Below are 23,644 nucleotides of genomic sequence, written 5' to 3' on the forward strand. Positions count from 1 at the left end.
TGTCTCCCTATTTCATGGTGTACGGCGCAGAGGCGGTTTTGCCGTCCGACATACACTTCGGATCCCCTAGAATCGAGCACTTCGACCAGGCGACCGCCGACAACACCAGAGAACTCGATATCAATTGCATGGAGGAAAAGCGTTTAGTTTCATGTCTCCGAACAGCAAAATATCTCGCGGCAGTCAGGCGATACTACAACAGGAACGTCAAGGACCGTTCCTTCGTGGTCGGCGATCTGGTGCTCCGATGGAAAACAAGCCAGGAGGGAACGCACAAGTTATCTACTCCCTGGGAAGGACCCTTCGTGGTAACCGAGGTCACACGACCTACGTCCTACAGATTGGCATACCCAGACGGAACACGAGTGCCTAACTCTTGGCACATCGACAAACTGCGACGTTTCTATCCATAAAGTTTTAGCGACTTTCTATTGTAAGTGTCTTATAATTTGTGACAATAACATTCTCTATTTTTTGCCTATACCTTGTCATACACAGCACTCGGCTAAACTCCTGCTATGGATGCTCTTGGCGACAACCAAGACAAATACGGTGACACGTCACTCAGATATTTTTACAGCGCTCAAAACAACAGTCATGACAAAAAGAAAACTTTATTACAAACTTTACATACAAAGTTTACAATAAATACCCTGACGGGCAGATACTAGTCTATTCCTACAGACTACTTTATTGGCCTAGCTGCTCGGGCTGATCACCCGCCTGGCCCTGCTGCCCGGACGAAGGGGTCGGGGCCACCGGCGCCTGGCTGGTCGAGACCGCAGGCGTCGACCGCCCATCTCCAGCAAAGGACGCGCCCGACAACTCCCTGGCCGACCTATCTGAGCTCGGCTGGTCCGGAGGAGTGGCCGTTCCGCACAGGTTGATGTCGCCGATCACTGTCGACGACAAGTCTAGCAGACTACCCCGAAGTTCGTCCGCTTCCTGTGGGCCGACTTCCTTTGGGTACCCCTTCTCCAGCCTACTCAAGTCGACCAGGGGGTAGTGGGCGCGTACCATGCTGAGGACGTGCGCGCCGGCAAACTCCCCGGCGTCCTTCACAAACTGCTGGAGCCAGTCCCACGCCCGTTGCGCCTTTTGGACCGGGGTCAACTGCGGCGCGCGGGGCTGGCTCTCCGGGAGCTCGGGACTGATCAGGTCCAGGACCGGGGACACTCCCTTCCAGATCCTGCAACAGTTGACCTTCCAGGAGTCCCGGTCCTTGACCAGCTCATCCAGGTGCTTTTTGGCGTTCACCTTGAGCACTGCAAACAAAACGAGACGTTACTTTCAGCATACCAGACAAGCAAAAGGGCAGGTAGCAGCCGACAAGGCGGCACCCATTACCAGCTAACTCCCGGTCTTTTCGACTTAGTTCCTCTTCCGCTCGCCGTCCGGACTCCTGTGCACTGGCGAGCTGTTGGCCGAGCTGCTCCTTCTCTTGTTGGAGGCTCGCCACCTCCTCCTCCAAGTCTGCGTGAATCCTAAACTGGTCAGCGAAGCAAACTATACAAGTCTGCGAAACTGCTCGGAGCGTGAGACTAACCTTCCTGCAGCCGGTACTGGTCGGCCAGGCGACGAGCGAGGTCGAGACGACGCTCCTTCTCGGTGCTCATCTCGACCACCTTCTCTCCGACCTCCGCCCGCAACCGGTCTACCTCCGCGGCAAGGGCCTTGTTCTCGGCCATGACGCCTTCTATCTGGTCAAAGCACCGTTTCCGGTACTTCGCCGTTTTCATAACGTCCTACAAAGCAAGCATATAACAATGCGCAGAAGACAAGGCAAAAGAATGCGCGGCAGCTCAAAACGACGCTTACCTTGACTTCGTCGACAAGGCGCTTGGCCGCGCGCTCCACCCTGGCAGCCTCTTCGGACTCGGCAAGCTCCTCATGACCGATAAAGTGATCCCCGCGTTGGCGCCACACATACACGTGTTGGCGGCCATCACGGGGACGACCCTCGATCTCTTCTACCTCGTCGTCGGAGGCCGCCCTGGTTTCCTCCTCCTGGGCTGCGTCACCCCCGGTGGTGGTCCCAGGCGTCACCGTCCCTTGGACTAGACCTGGGGAGCACGCAGCCGGAGAGGCTCCTGCTCGGGGCGGCGGGGGGACCTCACTCCCCCCGGCAGGAGGAGCGGTAGGAGACTTCCCCTTCTCCGAGGAGTCAGTTGGGGGAGCCTCCCCAGCCCTGGTCGGGCTGCTTGTTGTAGTCGGCGCCGCGCTCGGGAGCTCCTCGGTGCTCCCAGGCGCGACTGCAGCAGTCGGCTGATCTGTGGTCTTGGGGGCTGCATCCCCAGAACCGCGGGCAGGCTCGCCCGTTCCCTGGCCGGCAGTTTGGCCAGGGTCGACATCCGATGCCGCACTACAGGAACAAAAGTTAAAAAAAAAAGAAGAAGGGGAGTCCAAAATACGTAAGTTGAACACTTACAGGTCTGACCGGCGATGGGTCGCGGTGAACCTCCTCCTCGCCCGGCCGGTCGGCGCCTGTGCCCCCACTTCGGCAACTTGCGGGGCAGCCGCGCCGCTGGCCACTCGATCAGTGGCGACCGGCGCAGCGTCTGGGCGGCCCCGAGGCCGTCGGACCAACGACGGCGCAGCCTCCTCGTCGTCGTCATCGTCGTCGACAATCCGCACGAGCCGACGACGCTTCGGCGCTTGGCTGCTCTCCGCCGGTAGGTCTGCCGGCAGCCCCGGCGTCGGCAGGGGATCCACCGGCAATGGCCTTTTCCCCGCCACCCTCTCCTCGGAGGTCGGGACGGGGCGGGCTATGCCTTCCTCTGGCGGGACCTCTCCCACAGGATCTTCCATCCCCGGTGCCAGTGATACGTACACCACGCACCGGTCGACATCACCGACCTGCAAAGGTAACAGAGATGAGCCAACTACAGGCGACATACGAATGATCAAACGAAGTCTGCTACATACCTTTGGTGCTGGTCGTCCTAACTTGAAGGCTTGCACCCGATTACTGCTACGGGTGAAGCCCCCATCCGCGAAGTTAAACAGCTCGTTCAGCAGCTGTTGTACCTCCGCCTTCTCCAGGATCTCCGACCGCATCCTGGTCGGGTCTGTGCTGCCGGCATACTCATACGCCGAGTGCACCCTCTTCTGGCAGGGCATCACCCGGCGGCAAATGAAGTTGCCGACCACGCTAAGCCCATCCAGGCGCGACCAGTCGATCAGCTTCATCAGAACCGCCACTTGACCGTCGAACTCTGGGCGGTCAGTCCAGCTCGCCCTCTTCTCGGGAACGTACCCCACGTCGCAGAACGTGGAGCTGCCCGGTTCCTCCCTGACGTAGAACCACTTCCTGTACCATTCGGTCAAGGAGGTGTTCCATGGGCAGTGCAGGTAGCGATTCTTCATCCCATCACGGAGGTTGAGGTATACTCCACCTGCAACCTTGGAGCCTCCAACTGCTCCCTTCTTCCTCAGACAGAAAAGATACCGGAAAAGATCAAAGTGCGGCTCTATGCCAACATAGGCCTCGCACAGATGGATGAAGGTGGAAATAAGGAGAATTGAGTTCGGGTGCAGATTGCAGATCCCGATCTCATAGTACAAAAGAAGACCTTGAAGAAAAGGATGGACAGGAACACCAAAACCTCTCTTAACGAAGTCTTCAAAAATGACGACCTCACCGGCGCGAGGATCGGGGTAGCTCTCCCCCTCTGGTGCCCTCCAGCCGCCGAGCTCTGCGTCGTGCAGCAGCCCCATATCAACGAGGTCACCAAGAGATTTTGCGGTGCTGCGAGACTTCTTCCATTCCTTGGCCATCAGGTCGGCCCTCTTCCTGGAGTCGCTCTTCGCCATTAGAGGTGCGAGTGTGGGCCGGAGTTAGGAAGATGCAGGTGATTGGAGAAGATGAGAACGGAAGGTTTGAGGGCAATGGCCGGAGAAGCGGTACAGGCGGTCCTATTAGGCCCTTATAAACCAGTGACCCCACCTCTCCCACTTCCTGTAATCTCGGGAAGTGGGCAGGCCATGCGGCGGACGCGGCGTTTCGGTTCGCAATGATTATAGACAATTAATGCGGCGGAGTTTTCGTACCAATTGATGGTTTCCTTTTCTCAAACCACGCAAAGAGCGGTTGTACAGTTGCCAGGCACAGCTTTTCATGCATCCGTCTGACATATCGTCAGGAGACCCCGTCACGTCAACTTTAAATTTGAAAGACCTTTCCAAAAGTAAGAAGACACATACGCCAGTGAGTCAGCAATCCGGGGACTGCACCGACCACCGAGCACTCGACGCTCGGGGACTGGTCGCCCAGTTTATCAGCTCGGAAATTCAAGGACTGCACCGACCACCGAGCACTCGACGCTCGGGGACTGGTCGCCCAGTTTATCAGCTCGGAAATTCAAGAACTGCACCGACCACCGAGCACTCGACGCTCGGGGACTGGTCGCCCAGTTTATCAGCTCGGAAATTCAAAGACTTCACCGACCACCGAGCACTCGACGCTCGGGGACTGGTTGCCCAGTCTATCAACTCAGAACCTCAAGGACTGCACCGACCACCGAGCACTCTACGCTCGGGGGCTGGTCGCTCAGTCTGTTAAGCTCAAAGCTTTAAAGCATGCACCGACCACTGAGCACTCGATGCTCGGGGACTGATCGTACAGTATAGTAACATGTAATTCCAGGCAGCACACTAAGTGCCTGGGGACTGGTCGATTGGTCTTTTCGATTGCAGATGAGCATGACATGCTCGGGGACTGGTAAATTCAATTCTTTAGACCTTGCTACAAGGCTCATACTTCGCCTTCCAGCAAGCTCGGGGACTACATCGGTACGATGCATCTAGCGATGCATCTCAGTCTCAAAACTACTTTGGGGAATTTTCTTTTGACCCTGGCACCACGTGCCTACGTCACCTACTACCAGGCTCGGGGACTAAGTGGGCACACTTCACCTTGCGGTGAATATGCTTGCTATTTTGAAGACTATACTTTTCACAAAAGTAAAGTGGGCACACTTCACCAAGAAAGAAATCTTTTTTTTAATTTAGAGCACCATGCATTCTTCAAACAACCTGCTTCTTCGATGACAATGTTGATCAACTGTCTTTTGAGTTGGTCAAAATACTGTTGCAACTGTTTGGGCGACTTTCCCGCTTATTGAAGACGTCAAGTCTCACTGATCGAAGAAGCTCAAGACGGCGTGTTACATCACAATACATGGTGCTCGGGGACTAGCTGTGGGGGGATAGACCCCTATACCCTTACGGCTAGACTTGGGCCAGGAGGCTTGGCCCATTACGAGACGAGTTCAAGGCTTGATCCGACAGCCTGGAGTCTCGCACAAGGAAGCAAGATGTGGAGATCAAGCAGGATTCTAGTCGGTTAGAATAGGAATTGATATCGAACTATCTATGGCAATTGTAACCGACTAGGATTAGTTTCCAGATCTATAACCCTGCCCTCCAGACTATATAAGGAGGGGCAAGGGACCCCTCTAGGACAGGATATTCTCTCAACACAATCCAATACAACCAGACGCAGGACGTAGGTATTACGCCAACTCGGCGGCCGAACCTGGATAAAAAGCTTGTCCGTGTCTTGCGTCACCATCGAGTTCGTAGTTTGCGCACCGTCTACCGATAAACTACTACCGTGGGTATACCCCAAGGTAGACTGCCGACTAGCTTTCGTCGACACCGATAGTTTTAATTCCGCATTTGTTTCGGTTAGCCGGCGTAATAATTTTTAGAAAGGACTATTCACCCCCCCTCTAGTCCGCCATCTCGACCCTTCAGTCGGAACTCGCGTCCGAGGCCCTGAGGGGTCGGGCAAGTCGGAACTCGTGTCCGAGGCCCTGAGGGGTCAAATGAGCTGGGGGGGCGTGCCCCGGTCATTTAGTATGCTTTGTTTTTTGCGTTTTTTATTGCTTTGATTCGGGTATCCTTTTTATGGTAGCCAACAGAGAGGCTAGAGGATAAAGAGGGCTACACGTGGAGAGAATACAAGGCAGCATACATGGCAAGGCTCGCTGACCACTGCTTCGATGTGCCCTGTTTGTTTGAACTTATCAGTTATGCTACAATGTTTTTCTCTTCATAATAACGCAACATCAACTGGCTTATCAGCATAAAAAACATGAGCTCGATGCCAAGGTGCGGTTACCGATACTTCGATGCCAAGGTAGTAGGATCGCCTGACGATAAAATAGATGAGGCTGCAGGTGCGGTTACTGATACTTCTAAAATTTTTTGCAAAATAGGAATAGTAGCAATTTCGTTTGTATTTGATAAATATTGTTTAATTATGGACTAACTAGACTCAAAAGATTCGTCTCGTCAATTCCGACTAAACTGTGCAATTAGTTTTAATTTTCATTTATATTTAGTACTCCATACATACGTCTAAAGATTCGATGTGATGGGAAATCTGAAAAATTTTGCAAAACTTTTCATGAACTAAACAAGGCTAGTTCACCCAAAAACCAAAAAGTTTTCAAGATTTTCCGTCACATCGAATCGTTCAGCATATGCATAAAGCATTAAATATAGACGAAAATAAAAACTAATTGTACAGTTTACCTGTAAATCACTAGACGAATCTTTTAATTTTAGTTAGCTCATAATTAGACAATATTTGCCAAAAACAAACGAAAATACTACGGTAGCGAAATCCAAAATCTTTTCGCATCTAAATAAGGCCATAGTATACTGGACGAAGCAACGTACGTCGATGTTGTAGGTCGAATTGAACTGCCCGCTCCATGGTCGGTTGTATCGTATGAACCAAACGGGAGATCATGTGTGTTTAATCGATGTGTACATCTTCTACGTAAACGTAATTTCTCGACGTACAAGTAGTTGCCTTTGACACCCCGAGTAGTGCTAGCTACTAAGCGTTACATAACCGTGACAACCGAATTCGTCGCCTTCGATTTTTCAGCATACACCGGTTAGCTGTCCATGCATGCAAATTACTATGTGCGATAATGAATTGAAGATCCCAGGCATGAGAGACAGATTTGGCGTAGATACAGAAGGCTTTGTCGTTGCGCCTACGAATTAGTAATTTTGCTTCTATACAGGCGCACACACATACACATGAGTCATGTCGAATACAACTAATAAATAGCTAAATTTAGATTAGACTTTTCTTTTTCATGGTGACAAAAAACAAGGAAACCACATAAAAATTTATGACAGGATTACATATGCACGCACAAGAACTATCAAGTGACAGGTCAACGATGCATGCACAAGAGCTATTTAAACCGAGCATCAGCGTCAAATAACTTCTGATCCCCCACGTGGCCACGTCACTAACCCCTACGCCTCGCCATCTCAGCATGTCTTCACATGTAACTCTAAGAGTAACTCCAAGAGCTTGACTAAAATTAATAACTAAATTTTATTATTTAGCTATTTTGTAAAATAGAAAAAAAATTAAAAAAAGAGGTCCACAATAATTTTGCTATTTTACAAAATCAAATAGCTAGTGTCAGTAATTGCCTATATATGGCCACCGTTAAAGGATAATCAACTTTGTAATTTTATAAAATCAGATAGCACATCTGTTAGAACCTACTTTTTATTATACAAATTCTAAAATAGCCTTCACAATAGCCGAGCTGTTAGAGATGTCACCAGGTTGCTTTCCAGAAAGTTTTAGCATCGCCATCGACCACGATGGGCCAATTCAATGATCATGGCATAAATCTAACAGCTTCTATGGCGATGACCTAGGCGAGGAATAATTTTCTGATGGCCGAGATTATGACAAAATCACAAAAATCTTACATGTAACTGGTCTATCAATTTCACAATGCATATCCGTGAAAAGCTCAGGAGCGATCGCCGAGCATGTGTCGACGTTTTCTTCGCCAGAAGATGGTCACAGGCAGAAACGAACACAAGCAGAAACGAACGTGGTCACAAATGGCAATAGCAGTGCGTTAGAATAACACGAGTAGCTGGCATGAGATCAACAGCTCACTGAGATGTCAGAGACGATTCCATACTTTTTTTCCCAGAAGGCTTGAGGTGTCAATGGATGTTAGCACAGGACCAACTAGCTGCGGCATCGCGATGAATTTGGTGATGTTTGATGGAAAAAAAAAAGGAGGCAAATGAATCCATACGAGAAGGTATAGGATCATTAAAAAAAAAAGAACAACAAGCCGGACGAGGAATGGAACATTTTGAAAAACTTGGACGGTGGTTTAATCAAGGAATGGACCTCATATGGAGAGAACTGAAAGCAACGTTTATTTAGCCTCGACAGGATCTCTAAATGAACTAACAAATTGGTTAATGATAGCTATACAGACTTCGTGCAGGGGGCTCATGGGAGAGAACAACTACAGTCAATAAATAAACAAAAAATATTTGCAAAGTTTATTTTCAAGTAAATAAAAGGGCCCAACGTTACCATGAAAAACCAGTTACCCCTATTTGCATTATTATCTTAACTTTTTAGATATGTCGTTCATTTAAAATGTGTGTACTTTTGATTCTTGTGATTTATACTCAAATACGCTGTTGCATATGTGGTCTATTTTTATGCTATTATATCTTTATGTTGTGTGTTCGCCCCACCTATAACTTTGAGACCAACGGATCTAGTGCAAACTCATCTCCCGTGCAAACTGTGTAAACTCTAATCTGGACCGCAGGATGTTGATCCAAGAGGCGCGGAGAGATTGGGTAATTTTGCACTTAACCGCCCGCTCTTAATCACACTTTTACAAATCTCTCCTTCCACCTCTATCATGCGTCCGCTCGGATCAACATCCTGCGGTCCAGATTAGAGTTTGCACAGTTTGCACGGGAGATGAGTTTGCATTAGATCCGTTGCCCACCAAGAGAACGAATGGCAAAAGAAGCACAGAGCTTTATCGCAAGAAGGTTGTGAGCCATTATATGCTAATCAATCCAGACTGGAAAGCAAATAAACCATAATATACCATGCATTAGCCCATTTTTCTATACTACTAGGTCAAGTATACTGGGTTTCTGGTGTACTGAACAGAAAGTGGTAAACAACTACAGCTCTGACCTCAATATTCTGGGTTTCTGATAGTGTTACTAAACATACATCAATGTTGCAAAGACAAATTGGATTGACTCTTCTAAGTACACAGAGGTTCACGCTGTTCACTGGAAGAAACTAAAAAGCTGGATAACAAAGCATAAGAGAGACATCAGAGGAATAGATAAATCAAGCCAAATGTAGGGAAAATCCTGGTTTCTCCTTATCCAGGTGAGACTGAGTTACCAAAGAGCTTATTACTCATCAAATGAATGATAATGTACAGCATCCAAGGATAAGCATAGTGTTTACAAGGATACCTCAGCACGTTGATGAATTCAGTATTGATCTATTGGCCCAAGCATGAGCATACAAATTAAACCTTTTACAGCAAGCTTCTACCCTGAAAGGAATGTTACAGATGCTTAGGGAGTAGTTCAAAGAACACCTCACAAAGACACAGATACTGTTGGTCATACAGCTCACCTTTAGCCATGGACATGACTGCCATAATCTTGGTTAAACTTTTCGTATCTATGTGCATGAAGATGAGCAGACGGTCTTGTATTCCTCAAAGCAAGTTCAATATCTTCTGTAGTTACTGGGCCAACTTCAGGCAACTCTGCAACATGTCCCCCAGAAAAAGTTCTAAAGACTCACCGACTCCAAATAGAAAGAGTAGCACTTTACTGACAATTTACTTTTTAATTAACATGCATTGAAAGGTACTATCATAGTACAAATTCGTTTTTTTAATCTGTGCCGCTAATTATTTTCTATTCTGCAAGCACTACGTGGAACCCATACACACAGGTAAGATTTTCCTAGAAATTGAAGAGAAGTTGACAACAAAGAACAATGAAGTGGCACGTAGTCATTTGTTCCTGTTCACAACAAGCACTACGTGGAACCCATACACACAGGTAAGATTTTCCTAGAAATTGAAGAGAAGTTGACAACAAAGAACAATGAAGTGGCACGTAGTCATTTGTTCCTGTTCACAACAACAGAATTGTTGAAAAGAAGAGATTTATAGTTCTGAAGAAGTCACGTACCATCCTCAGGGACCTCTTCTTGCCTGCGCTCAAGAACTGTCATTAACCGTCTTAGGGGCTGCATTGCTGCTTCCTTGCATACAAGGCGAATATCAGAGCCAGAATATCCTTCAGTTTTCTCCACAAGAACATTATAGGGAATCTCCATTTTGCCAGGTGTAGATGGCAGGAGCTCTTCAAACATAGCTTGTCTAGCATCTGGCTCTGGCAATGGAACAAGAATCTGATTTACAAGTTATGGGAAAAAAGTTCTTTCAGATTAATCATGAAACTTTAGCTTTTGATTGAAAAAAACAGAGATGCTCTCTTTTCTAAATAAAATGTGATGAGCTTTTTTAAAAAAAAAAAATCCATCCCTTGGGGGAAAGACCTCCCTGAGGCACTGCACAAGGAGAAACCTCCACCACGGGGTCGAGAAAAGGCCCAAAGCCTGGCTGCCAGGACACAATCACATATATCTCTGGAAGCAGTTACACAGCAAGGGGCCCTTTTTTGACACATTGGGTTCTAGCTCTGGTCGGCTGGCACCACAACTGGGTGCCCAACTACCACACTACTCATGCATTCTCATGCCACTTGAGCTTTGACATAAGCATTCTGGTAGTGCTGAGTGTTATAATTTTTCTAGATATTGTCCAAACATTGTTGTAAAGATAATGAATAATTGTAAAGGAGTATACGATCAGACCGCTGGTTTAAATTACAAAATGATTAAGAGGGCACTATACAATTATGCCAATGGTCAGTTCTATACTGTACACCTATAAAAGTTCACGATGACCTGCCATGAAGGCTTGTCAGACATGGCATGCTTTCTAAAAAAGAAAAGAAATGAGAAGCTTGCTACCGCACCTGACTCCTGAAGTTCAGTGTAAATATTTATACTCCCAAATGAGAAATCAAATAGCAATCGCACATTCAGAAAATTATAGAAAAATGTGGTAATACTTCCTCTGTCCCAGTATATAAGGCTTAACCAGCTCTGGTTCAAAGACCAAGGAATGTATTAAATTCTCTCTCTCAACATTAGTATTATTGCATCAATGTATGTGTGTCTAGAGAGAGCACGCACTTGAATAAAAAGTGGTTACGCCTAATATATCAGGATGGAGGGAGTATGTATGAAATTTGCAGATCAACTAAGATCTGAAATAGAAGATGATTTAGAAAAGGATACACGCTTCTCCAGCCGACGCAGCATTGCTGCATCCAACTCCCATGGTAAATTTGTTGCTGCTAGAACAAAAACAAGCTCATCTGTCTTAGTCAACCCATCCATCTGCAGCAATAAAATCAAAATGTTATGAAATAACCAATACCATAGAGACTAGCCTGTTCTCAAAACTAAAGACTAGTTTGTGATAAGTTTCAAAGAAGTTAAGAAAGCCAAGGATATTCTGCGTATCAACTTTGGAAAGTTTGCAGATGCTTGCTGATCCTTGTGTGCTAGGTATGATGTCTCTGTTTTTCCAAGATTTTGGAGTTTCCAGAAAGTCATTGCTTGTAACCATTTGTGTTTGAGAAGCTCACAAATTTCTCAATGGAAGATAACTGATTATAGTTTAGGCTTTGTACAATCAAAGAAACTACCTGTATTAATAGCTCCGTTTTCAATCGCCGGCTAGCTTCATGTTCGCTACGAGCTTCACCACGTTGACTAATGATAGCATCAATCTCATCAAGGAAAATGGTAGATGGTGCATGATGCCTTGCAAGCTCGAATAATACTTTCACTAGTTTCTCCGAGTCACCTGCATCACTCGACTATTAGAATAAACAAAACTTTTTTGGAAGTGGTCAGGAATGAGCACTATGTGCAATAAGGCTACGTGTATTGGAAGCTACAAGTTTGCTCTAGATGCAAAAGTCAAAATTCATATATTTTTGTTGTATACAAATCTTATATCTTATACTCTTATAAAGTAAAACCCCACTACCTATTTCTCTCAACATGCAAGCTATCCAACTAGGCAATCCACTATCACACACAATTAAAATCCACTAGCTCATGTAATTGTAATGTTCACATCAGCAAGTCACATATTTCTCTAAACATGCAAGCTATCCAACTAGGCAATACACATTCTAACCTATTTATATTCCTTCTTCATACCGCGGCAACGCGCGGGGAATCCTCCTAGTGTATATTCTCACATAATGTCGATGAGAAGCATAGAAACAATCATATCATGAAGATTAAGGAGTGTGTGTGTGCTGCACTTCATGCAATCAATTAGTAAGCACTTGGTCGTCAGCTATGTGGCAGATATTACTAACACCAGAGGTTAAGGGGATACTAGCATGGTAGGGTGTGATGCAACTATGAAGTTTGAAACAACAATGTCCACAAAAGAGAAGATGTAAATACATGCCAGGGAGCATAAGGTGATTTATTTGAAGGCAAGAAGTTACACTATGATAACAAAGAACAGCTCTTGAGTGGGCAGCATAGGAGGCCGAGGCCCTAAGCCTTGCTGCATTGCATGTATCTGGCAGGGGAATATACAAACAAGATAGAAAGGGAATCATAGCAAGAGTCATCCATCTTCTGGTACCCCTTAGTTGCATATTGAAGTAATGTTGAGGCGAACTGAGTCCAGTTATATTTATGTTCATCTTTAAGCTCCATAGTTATGCACAGAACAAGTGTTAAATTTCATGGAAGAATCAAACTTCCACAGTTATGTAGCTTTGAGCAGACCTAAATACTTCTATCAAGGAAATCTCCATGGAGCAGGCAAAAATATCACATCTTATAGCAAATTTGCAGCAATAAAAGGAATGCATTAGCTCATACTGCCAATATGGAACATATAAACTGATGCATGCTCATGAACCAGCAAAAACATGTCAAGAAACAAACAGAAGACAGTGACATACCACGCCACTTGCTCACAATCGATGAGGCAGAAATATTGAAAAAGGTTGTTTTGCACTCGGTAGCAACAGCTTTGGCTAGCATTGTCTGAAATGAAATATGCTGAGGTTATAATAGTTGCACTCGAAGATGATCAGCAATTGGCAGAGCCTGGATTAGCATCACAGCTAACAGCCTAAAATACAGACTGGCATATGCAGAATATGAGGAAAGAAGCAAAACAAACTCTATTGATATTGACTATTGACGTTAACAAGTGACATTATTTGCTCAACACTACTAAAGTTCCATGATGAAAAGTCAAACGGTATTATTTGTTTTAAATAGGGGGAATTAGCTTGAGAGCAACATGGATGTGCAAAAGTGTCACTAAACAAAATATCACTAAATATAACTGGCCTAGCAAAATATAAATGTACATAAAGAACCAAAAACAACAGGAATATCATACATGGTTCAAAAACGAGACAAAAAAATGCAAACCTTTCCTGTTCCAGGTGGACCAAATAGTAATATGCCTTTCCAAGGTGATAACAGACCAGTGAAGTATCTGGGATTGAAACACAAGTTAGAACAAAAGAAGCAAGAAATTAGTAAGCAGTGAGGAAAATATCCAACTGGACGACGCATGATTGAAAAAAGTTGTGTACAAAAGAAATCCTTAAGACCTTGACTAGTACAAATTTTACATCGGTCCTTTCATTGCAATAAAGACTCCTTTCAAAATCAGTCCGAGTGAATATTACTGTTGGATGGTTAAAACAGTTACTCCATAAAATATGAATGTAGGTAAATAAACTAACCAATTACCTAACTGCAAAATAATGGTTGATAGAGTTCACCTTTTAAATCAATAGAAATGGAAACCAATGTGAAAAGCCACGCATCACAAATTGATTAAACAAACCTTGCACGTCATCCATATCATAAACGTATACAGATACAAATAACATGTAAGGAATATGTTAAGAAAGCATATATAAACATGCATTTTCTTTAACTTTGCTGCTAAAGTTATTAAAACAAAGTTCAAATGAAAAAAGCATCTTAACCGGTACTGCAAGATGTATAAGTCTTTAATTTAAAGAGATTTTCTATGCAGTACACATATAACATACAATATATTTCACTGAGAAGTAAGCCTACTTGGGATATTTAATGGGCATGACAACTGCTTCTTTGAGAAGACGCTTTGCATTCTCCAGACCTTTTATGCTTTCCCATTTAACATCTGGACTCCCACGAATTATATCCCTGTAGGCATTGGACAAGGAAGTTATAGTAACAACAGTACAAAGTACCGCATGAGTGATGTCATGCAAAGATTTTTGAAACAGTGTACCTCAACAATGTCTCAGCTAAGTTGCGCATTTCTGCAGATTCAAATGAAGGAAGTAGAGGTTTCTGCCTGCAACCATCATAACATGTTACCACAGGTGCATAAAAGGGGAAATACATTTGCATGGCAAGTGAAATACATGGTCTTGGAAGGTTATGTTTCCCAAAGAAAATAATACAGCAATGCTTAAAAATTAACAATTGGATCCAGATTTTTTTTTCCGAGAACGTGCTTGAGCACGTATATTCAAGCACGTATATTTGAAGTCCAAAATTAGGCACAAGATTGCATCAGGGGCACCAGGCATTCAAAATTGTATATTTTTCACCATGCAAGCCACACGGAGCATACTGGTAAACATGCAGAGCATAAAAGTCTAGGAGCATCTCTATCTTAAACTCTTACTAGAAACCTGCTATTTCTGGAATTCAGTCAGTGGAGGTAGAATGAAGGTTTTCAGGCCCATCTTAGCTGACATCCAAATCAAACAGACACTATAGTGCAGTTTAAAGTAAATTTGGCCACACCAACCAGAGTAACAGATGGAATTAGCTAAGTTTAGAGCGTCATTTCAGTGGTTCAGATAAAACATTGTGTAGTCAAACTCTTTCTGATGTATGTACACGCAAGTAAGCAGCAGGTCTTACGGTGGACCATCCTCTATAGCCCCATTGCGTATCTCCACCTTCCTCTCCTGCGAACCAAAACCAGGGGGAAGCAAACAATTACAGGATTCTCCAAGACGGCAAACTAAAACCATCACCAACCAATGCGGCAACAGCTCAGCAACATATCGGACCCAAGACACCAGGCACAGAAGAGCCAACGCACCATCCGCTCGAACTGCTCGAAGACGGCGAGGTCCGCGCCGCCGCCGTTGGCGCGGGCAGCGGCGGGGCGGTGGCCGGCCGCATGATCGGATCCGCGCGGCGTTGGGCCCTCGTCGCCATCATCGCCGTTGGCCTCGCGCCGGATGCCGAGGCGCGTCTCGTAGTACACCACGAAATCCTGCGAGGGGAGGCCAACCGATCGCGCCACGAGATCTCAGCCACATCACATGCTGGGGGAAGGAGCGGTACTGACACGAGGGGGGAGGAGGAGGAGGAGTAAAGGGAGAGCGCACGCAGAGGCAGAGGTCAGCCATCCAGTCACCTCGAAGGTCCAGCGGGTGAGGGAAGGCTCGCCGTCGGCCATCGAGGAGACGCGCGCGCAACGCGTGGGGGGGGAAGGGTGGTGCCGGTGCGGTGCTGCTTCGCCGCCAGCACGCACGGCACCCACGCACGCGCGACGCGAGCTCTCCGGAAGCAGCAGCTGGGTGGGCGGAGCCGCGGAGGCGCCGGTTGCGGTGGGGCTGACGGAAGTATAAACAACAGACAAGCGGCCGGGACAGCGGGGCGTCGATGGAATCTGCGCTGCCGCGCTGGTCTTTCTTTCCCTGGGCGCACGGGAGGACGTGGGGAACGGGGCTCGGTTTCTCTGTGATCCCACCGCTCTCACTGACAGTGAGCGGCCAGAGCGCGCATTCGCTGTTCTGGCCCGTCTGCCAGTGGGAATTTGTGCAAGGGCCGTACTGGCGCGCATTCGCTTTTCACCGTGGACTCGCTGACGGCAGATTTCCGTGTGCGTTTTCAACGTGGCGTCCATTGGGGTCTGACCCGACGACGGCTCAGGCGCTCAGCAACAGTGCTTCTGTGTAGTCCATGCCATCAGCGCATATGAACGAGACCCAGTTTAGATACGATTAAGGTCGGGTTTTGAACGCAATTTTATGTTTCTAAATTTTTCCTATATAAGTGAATTGATTTCTTTAAATTCATGAGCAATTTCTGCAATTCATATGCTCCAAAAAGACCTTATAAAATTCAATTATAGCTGGCTCATCAAAAACAATTCCCTCAAACGGTTCGCGGCACCCAGATCATCCATGAGTAGACAACGGAATTGATGCAGGAGCCAAACCTATCAAACATCTTTGATGGGAGGGTTGAGGAGCTCAAGAATTGAGCCGTACTATATTGGGCTTCTGTATCAGGAATAGTGACATTGTGACAGTGATCACACAACGTTAGAAGCCGTCCATGACAGGAGCCGGGTCACTTGTCGTTTACAATGCTATTTCTACAATCTACTAACGCTGTTCGCTTGAGCTTATGGCATTGGCATATCGGTGCCTTTTTCGTATCTAAAAGTTGTCTTTTTCGAAGGCCATTTTTTGCAGCTTCCTCTCGTATGTTGCAGAGGTGGATCTGAGGGCTTCCTCAACGCCACTTTTCCCTAGTAGCCCCAAGTGCTATGTAAGATCAGATAAAAAAATAGATACTCTAGAAGCTATACATGTTTGAGAAGAGAGGTGGTGATCCATGCTAAAAAAGAAGAGAGAATAAAGATGAGGTATGATGAAAGGATAAATGCAAACCATAAATAGTGAAGTTTGCATTGTATGAATAGTGGTCTCAATATTTCCTAGTCTATGTAGATCACTTTATTTGTACTAGGGACCACTACTAGTGTTAACCTTCATTGGTGGTGCCCTGAGGTGGAGTGAGCTTGAGAGCTCTATTTGATGCATGGAGCCACTCCTACAAATTGGTAGCCATGAAAAGGAGGGTATTTGTATTGAGACTTGACAAGCATTCAATCCTCCTGTTTGTTTCAAGACCAGTCCAGCCATGGCCTAGCTAGACAACAAAACTTGCCCCCAGGTGGCCATGCAGCTTTTCTATGTCACAATGACACCATGCAAACAAGCCATAATGTATTGATTGTTTAGACCTAAAATAAAAGCACAACCCACGAAGCCACAATACACTATATTATTATCTAGTGCATAACTGGAGGATAATATTCATGGATTTCGCGTTCCACCTGATTATGACTAAAAAATGTATTATAAAATAAATCCAAGCAAAGAAGACTAAGTATTGCGATAAAACCAACCTTTGATCACTTATAGGGAAGCACCTCGCAGCAAAGTTTTAGCATTTCGCATTCTAAGAAAACCGATCGACGATTGACAGGCAAAGAAAAAAAAGGTACAACAAAAGTGCAACCAAGCTAACCAGCCTCAGTTTCAACACTATGGACAGTTGAGAAACTCTTCTACATGAAGTGACAAATATATTAAAGTAACAGCAAGTTCTACCACAGATACTGATTAGTCAAAGGTGCCCAAAGGTAAAGGGAACCGACCATAGTTGTACAACCAAACAATTCAGAGTGGTAGTCATTTAGAGACTTCCTTCCATGGCAAATATCTCCAGTCTGTTTTTATCAAGCAAATGGCAATAGATTAGGACTGAAGTATGACGGGTTATTACATCAAGAACAGAACCAGGTTCTCATGCACCGCTCGCATACAGGCGAGTCCACTCCTTGGCTGCAAATGACATGAAATCTCTCATTGTCAGCTATAGGTAAATCAGAGGCAGAAGAGACAGCATTGACTGATGTGTCAACTTTAGTTTACCTGTTTCAACAGCTTCTACCTCATTGGCTTTCCAGTGCTTTGCAATGTTATCGGAAAGAGGGTCATCTGGATTTGGCGCACTCAGGAGAGCCTGTATACTGAAAGCCAGAACAATGTCAAGGGATAGCTAGCATGTCCGTGGATACAAAAGGCATAGAAACTGAACATCGTTCATAAAGTCATATTTTGGTGCTGCACAAGAACAAAAGAGAAAAAGCTCCCCTTGGCAGATTTGGTTTATTAGGTTTAAAAAGAAGAAACAATGTTTTTTTAGGCAAAAACATAAAGTACGGTACACTAACACTCAGAGACAGATATAGAGACCTCAAAAGAACCGTGCGAATCTGAAGTGCCGGGCTCCATTTGTCCTTGAGAATGTCGAGGCATATCCTACCAAGCTGCAACAGTAAAGTCCTCCGCTGAATAACAATTCATAGGAAGGAAACTGGCACTACAAATGAATATGCTATATGCATGCCTACCTTGTCAATGTTGGGATGATAAATCTTGGTCAGAAACCTAACCTGCAACATCACAAGCTAATAAGTGTCCATTGAGATTATACACAGTGAACAGTGTATTTGACTAGTTCTAACACTTCAATGGACACCGAAGAGAAGGGGCATAAAATAGTTAGCCCTTCTAACAGATGACATTCTTAATCCAAATACAGTACATACTACAAATCTGAGTCAGCCAAAATATGTCTGTATTGTTCAAACAGAAGAAAATCAGGCAGACAAGTAGTTAAACTAATACCACACATCATACAAAGCTGTTTGGTGATTCAAATAACTATGCAAAAGAAAGCACAAGTCAACTTGGAAAAGAGAAGTTTTACTCAAAAGTCAAAATACAAACAAGATTAGCTTACAAAGTATAGAGCACAATAATGTTACAGATAAGCAAATTTTATAGTTACCTTTGGGGCAGCCATTGGATATTCCTCGGGTAAAAAGAGTTCAAGCTTAAAAACTCCCCCTGACCAATCAGTAACCGAAAGTAACATTATCAGGAACTAAGTATGATTACAAGGAAACCAATAAATGCTCTAAAAAATATTTTTCCAGTTACAAATATCACCAGTACAAGCACAGAATTATGGTGATTGCTATAACGCACATAATTAGTTAAACACAATAATCCACTAAGCCAGATAAAAGTGAGTTCCACCATGGTTTTCAAGGCATCGCCTATGCAATGAGACACGCTGCGTTTCTGGGTATCCAGGTCTCCACGACAAAAAAGATCAGCAAAAGAGATGGATGGAGGGACGGAGAAAGATAGGAAGAACGGGAGGTGAGCTGGCCAACAAGACAAAGAACCTGCAGCCGCTGCCATCCCTGCTGGCTACAGTGCACATGGCCAGCGCACAACTTGCTCTGATCCGCTGCGACGCAGCCAATCTGAAAGGGAGCAGGCGCAGCGGCCGATCTGAGGGCATAGAGCAGGGAGGGAAGGGAAGGGAAGAGGCAGGGAGAAGTTGCGGACAGCAGCGCATCTGAAGCGAGAAGCGCAGAGAGAGGGGCCTGCAAAGGGCAGAGGGGGAGCCACGGCTTACACGTGTAAGCTAGAGGCGCAGAGAGAGGAGCACCCTTGGTATCCTCTGGCATATGGCATCACCTTGCCTCGCCTTACACGTGCCTAGGCCTAGGCGACTGGAAGGGGTGGCTCGCCATGTCTCCCCTTGCCACCTTATGAACTGGTTTCCACCAGTACGTACAGTCATTCCCTACCATTTTAGAATGGAAATCAACTAACCCATTGCCCTAGGTGCATACTAGTAACTTCCTTAGTCCTTACATCCGAGAAAGAGATAAGCAGCGAATCTGTTACTTTACAATTACAACTTACACAAATCAGATCATCACAGCATACATGGATAAGAACAATGGGATCATGAAAGGAACAAAGAAAATTATTGCCCATTCATCAAAAATAGCTACAGCCTACAGACAACTATAATCTAGTAGGAAATAAAATATGTCGTTTACCACACAAACATGTAGAAACAGCACACATAAAACAAAGCTAGTAATAACTACCACATACTATATTAGTACAAAACATTACTAAAATTACCTGCAGCTAATAGAATGCTGCAAACAGAAGCTGAGACTCATCAGCCACAACTCCACCCAAAAACTAAAACTGACAAGCCAAAAGTCACCAGCCGACCAAACAACACAAGCTTACCTATGTGCAGATAAACTAAAGCAAACATTTCAGCATTTCTCCTATTTCCAGAGGCATCTTTTGAAAAGAATTCTCTCGACTCGACTATCGATATCTAGAGGCCGTGAATATTACCACATAGTTTCTACACCACGCAGCACGAACAGCGCAGAGAAAAAAATCCGAATCAGAAGCCCGCACCTTCATAGGGCGACTGCGCCGGCCCAAGGATCATAACGTTGAAGTAGCGCATGTTCTCCTCCGAGGGCGACGCGCTGATCCCCGGTGCTGCACGAACGAACGAACCAAACCAGACCGAACCATTTGACTAACAGAATCAAAACTCAGCCCTCAACAAAATCAAAAAACCTGACGAAATCCACCGAAACCGCGAGACAGAGAGCACGCCAACCTGGCTCGCTGAGCAGCCGCTGCGTCTCCTGCATAGATCCAACCATGGAAACCAAAAAGAGGTCAGACAACACAAGCGAGGGCACAACGAATCGGATCGGATGCGGGCGAGAGATCTGCTCCGGGGTGGTCAGATCGGGCGCGCACCTTGATGATCCGCCGCGGGAGGTTGCTGTTGGCCATCGGATCGGGGCCGGGGTGCGGGCTTCCTCCTCGGCGAAGTTGCGGCGCCGGCGATGCCTTGAGGATGGCGCGGGGGAGGAGGAGCAGTCGGTCGGGGTGGGGAACGGGGGAAGCGGTGGTGGGTTGGAGTTGGACGCTCGCTATTGTACGCGGACGCGGTTTTTGCTGCAGTGGTCTACCTGCGTCCTGTGCTTTGGGTTTTATCTCAGCGCTATCACGTTACCTCAACGATCGTGATTAATCGCAGTGCCTTTTTCAGGGTAGTGTTGTTACTTTTTTCAAAAAAAAAAGAAAGGCATAAAGTGATGGCATGCAACATGCTGCGTTAAAGTTATGATGATTGATTGAGTCGAAATTCGCATCAAGTCCAACTTAGGTTCTAACCAAAATTTTCTAAAGAAGAATTTTAACTAGCACTATTTATATAAATGTATTTTCAAATCAAAATAATCGCACATTATAAAAATATTTTTACATGATCTAGAAATGTCAGTATATTTCTTTCTTTAAGATATTGATATAAAAAAGTTTATCATGGAACAAATCTTATATGACTTGTATTTAATTACGATGAAGACCTTGAATACTATGAAAACAAGATGCATTTTATTGTCGTCTGAGTAAGTTGTCAATATTATTTTTTGTATTGTCCAAATGATAAACTTTTAGAACTTAGACTCGATTTTAATTCATGAGTATCATAATTTCGAGTGCCACCATTGATGCTTGTCTAATCGAGCAGTTTGGTATAGCTCCACTCACACCTTTTTCATAGTGAATTTTGCGGAATTAAAGTAACCCACCTCCACTCCACTCCCCATCTAGAAGCAGTGAATCACTTCATAATCAATTTTCACGTGCTTCCCATCCCACTCCTCGATCAAAATCACTCCATCAAAGAATCAAAGTCACGAAAGGATGCCAAAGCCGTCGGCCGTGTCGCAAACCGTGCCAACGGCAGAGGAGCGGAGTATGCTTTAGGTCTTGTTTAAATCCAATTTTTTAAAATTTTAACACTGTAACATTTTTGTTTTTATTTGATAAACATTGTCCAATCATGGAGTAACTAGGCTTAAAAGATTCGTCTCACGATTTATAGATAAACTGTGTAATTGGTTTTTGTTTTCATCTATATTTAATGTTTGATGCATGTGCCGTAACTTTAGATGTAACGCGAAATCTTGAAATTTTTTTAATTTTTAAGGTGAACTAAACAAGGTTGCTCCGATGGAAAAGAAAATTGGGCCTTGTTTAGTTCACCCTGAAAACCAAAAAGTTTTCAAGATTCTCCGTCACATCGAATCTTGTGGCATTTGCATGAAACATTAAATATAGACGAAAGCAAAAACTAATTACACAGTTTAGCTGTAAATCACGAGACGAATCTTTTGATCCTAGTTAGTCCATGATTGGATAATATTTATCACAAACAAACGAAAGTGCTACAGTACCGAAAAGTTTTCACTTTTGGGAACTAAACAAGGCCTCGAAGGAATCCATCAATTTGTTTGGTTGATCCTATAGGTGCGCGGCCCTGGGCAGGAATCTGACGAGAAATGAATGGAAGCATGAGTAGAAACATTCGAGGGGTTCCTTTCCGAGCCAACAATGAGGACCTGGCAGGCTAGCTTTGATCCTACGCAACCGGCAACCCCACTCCCCTGAAGCAACTGACGTCGACCTCATCCTCTCCTCTCTTCTTTTCCTTGCGATCGCTCGGGCGGGGATGGACGAAAAAGCTTACGCACGCGACAAGGGCAGAGGTTAACTCTCTCTCTCTCTCTCTCTCTCTCGATTTTGATTTTGATTTGACTTAAAGCATGTTCATCCTATAAGCCGTATTTTTCTATCAACTAACTATATTTTTTTAATACTAAAATGAATAATATTTTTAGTCATAACTTTTCAAACCAGCGAACATATACTGTTTATTAATTTATTATAAAAGCAAAATACTATAGCTAACAAAATATATAATTTATAAACAAGTGGACGGAATAGACGGGAGCATCTCCAAAGGCTTTGGCAAATTGACTTGGCATTTGTTGCTATTTGCAAACTCCCATAACAAAATGCAAAGGATAAAAATAGACCATCTCCAAGGGAATTAGCATTTGGACTTGGCAAATGATAAAAATAGAAGGTCTCCAGGCGCGCGCGCTTTTCTTGCGCGTGACTTTGCTCGCGGGATCGGGTTTGCAAAGTCGTCCACAGCTTGACATTTTTGCCAAGTTTGCTCCTTCATTTGCTGTGGGGGTATAAACCCCTATACCCTCACGGGCCTATATGGGCCGCACCATCAGAGGTGGCTCGGCCCACAAGATGAAGACGTGCGGCGCACGACTGGTCGGCGTGCACCGCAAGGCTACAAGATTTTGTACCAAATAGGATACTTTGCTTGTAACTCTGTCCCTTCAGGATATATAAGGAGGGGCAGGGGTCCCTAGAGGACAAGTCATACAGATTATCTCTCAACACAATCCAATACAACCAGACGCAGGACGTAGGTATTACGCCAACTCGGCGGCCGAACCTGGATAAAAAGCTTGTCCGTGTCTTGCGTCACCATCGAGTTCGTAGTTTGCGCACCGTCTACCGATAAACTACTACCGTGGGTATACCCCAAGGTAGACTGCCGACTAGCTTTCGTCGACAGTGGCGCGCCAGGTAGGGGGTGTGCGTGCAACTTTTCCGGCGAACAAGATGGCCATCATCCCCAACTTCGCGGCCATGGCGGACGGCTTCACGTTCATCGTCGGCTTCAACAGCTTCATCGCCACGACCACGGAGGAAGCGTAGATCCGATCTGCGCCAACCACTTCTTCATCGACGTCGGCGGCGGCTCCAACCACGCTGGCTACGACTCCGACCAGCTTTCGTCGGCAACGTCTCCGACCACGCCGACAACGCGTCACCCGCTTCTCTGCTACAAAGGGAGACAGATCGACCACCATCACGACAACAAGTCAAGCAACTCTCCCGACCAGACTTTCGTCCAAAGATAAGTACAATTCTAATATTTTATTTATTTTTGGCATAATATTTTTTATTATCCTTCAAAAACAACTTTTTGTTTAGCCACACTAGTTTTTTCTCCTACACGAGCTTTCCAGAGCCGGTACTGTCTCCGACTCCTCCCTACATGTGCACG

The 23,644-nt window shown here is 45.3% G+C and overlaps 2 protein-coding genes across 3 annotated transcripts; both read right to left on the reverse strand.

Annotated features, from left to right (window-relative positions):
* On the reverse strand, positions 9,010–15,917 carry LOC8068000 (katanin p60 ATPase-containing subunit A-like 2). 2 transcript variants are annotated; one of them, XM_021455013.1, is made up of 12 exons: positions 15,411–15,917; positions 15,090–15,266; positions 14,906–14,952; positions 14,262–14,327; positions 14,066–14,173; positions 13,403–13,469; positions 12,922–13,006; positions 11,632–11,792; positions 11,219–11,320; positions 10,042–10,264; positions 9,473–9,608; positions 9,010–9,384 (listed from the first exon to the last, which is right to left on the reverse strand). In XM_021455013.1, the coding sequence occupies exons 1-11, from the start codon at positions 15,900–15,902 to the stop codon at positions 9,475–9,477; spliced, it is 1,662 nt and encodes a 553-aa protein (XP_021310688.1). In that variant the 5' UTR covers positions 15,903–15,917; the 3' UTR covers positions 9,010–9,384; positions 9,473–9,474. The 2 variants fall into 2 exon arrangements, with proteins under 2 accessions (XP_021310688.1, XP_002458300.2); XM_002458255.2 differs by having other exon boundaries at positions 9,010–9,389.
* Positions 17,294–20,719, reverse strand: LOC8068001 (ubiquitin-conjugating enzyme E2 36). The gene is made up of 8 exons (XM_002458256.2): positions 20,458–20,719; positions 20,312–20,339; positions 20,101–20,187; positions 18,647–18,705; positions 18,207–18,248; positions 18,049–18,122; positions 17,725–17,822; positions 17,294–17,634 (listed from the first exon to the last, which is right to left on the reverse strand). Exons 1-8 carry the CDS (start codon positions 20,491–20,493, stop codon positions 17,597–17,599), a joined length of 462 nt encoding a protein of 153 aa, XP_002458301.1. The 5' UTR covers positions 20,494–20,719; the 3' UTR covers positions 17,294–17,596.

Source organism: Sorghum bicolor, chromosome 3, assembly GCF_000003195.3.
Source record: "Sorghum bicolor cultivar BTx623 chromosome 3, Sorghum_bicolor_NCBIv3, whole genome shotgun sequence".
NCBI lineage: Eukaryota > Viridiplantae > Streptophyta > Magnoliopsida > Poales > Poaceae > Sorghum > Sorghum bicolor.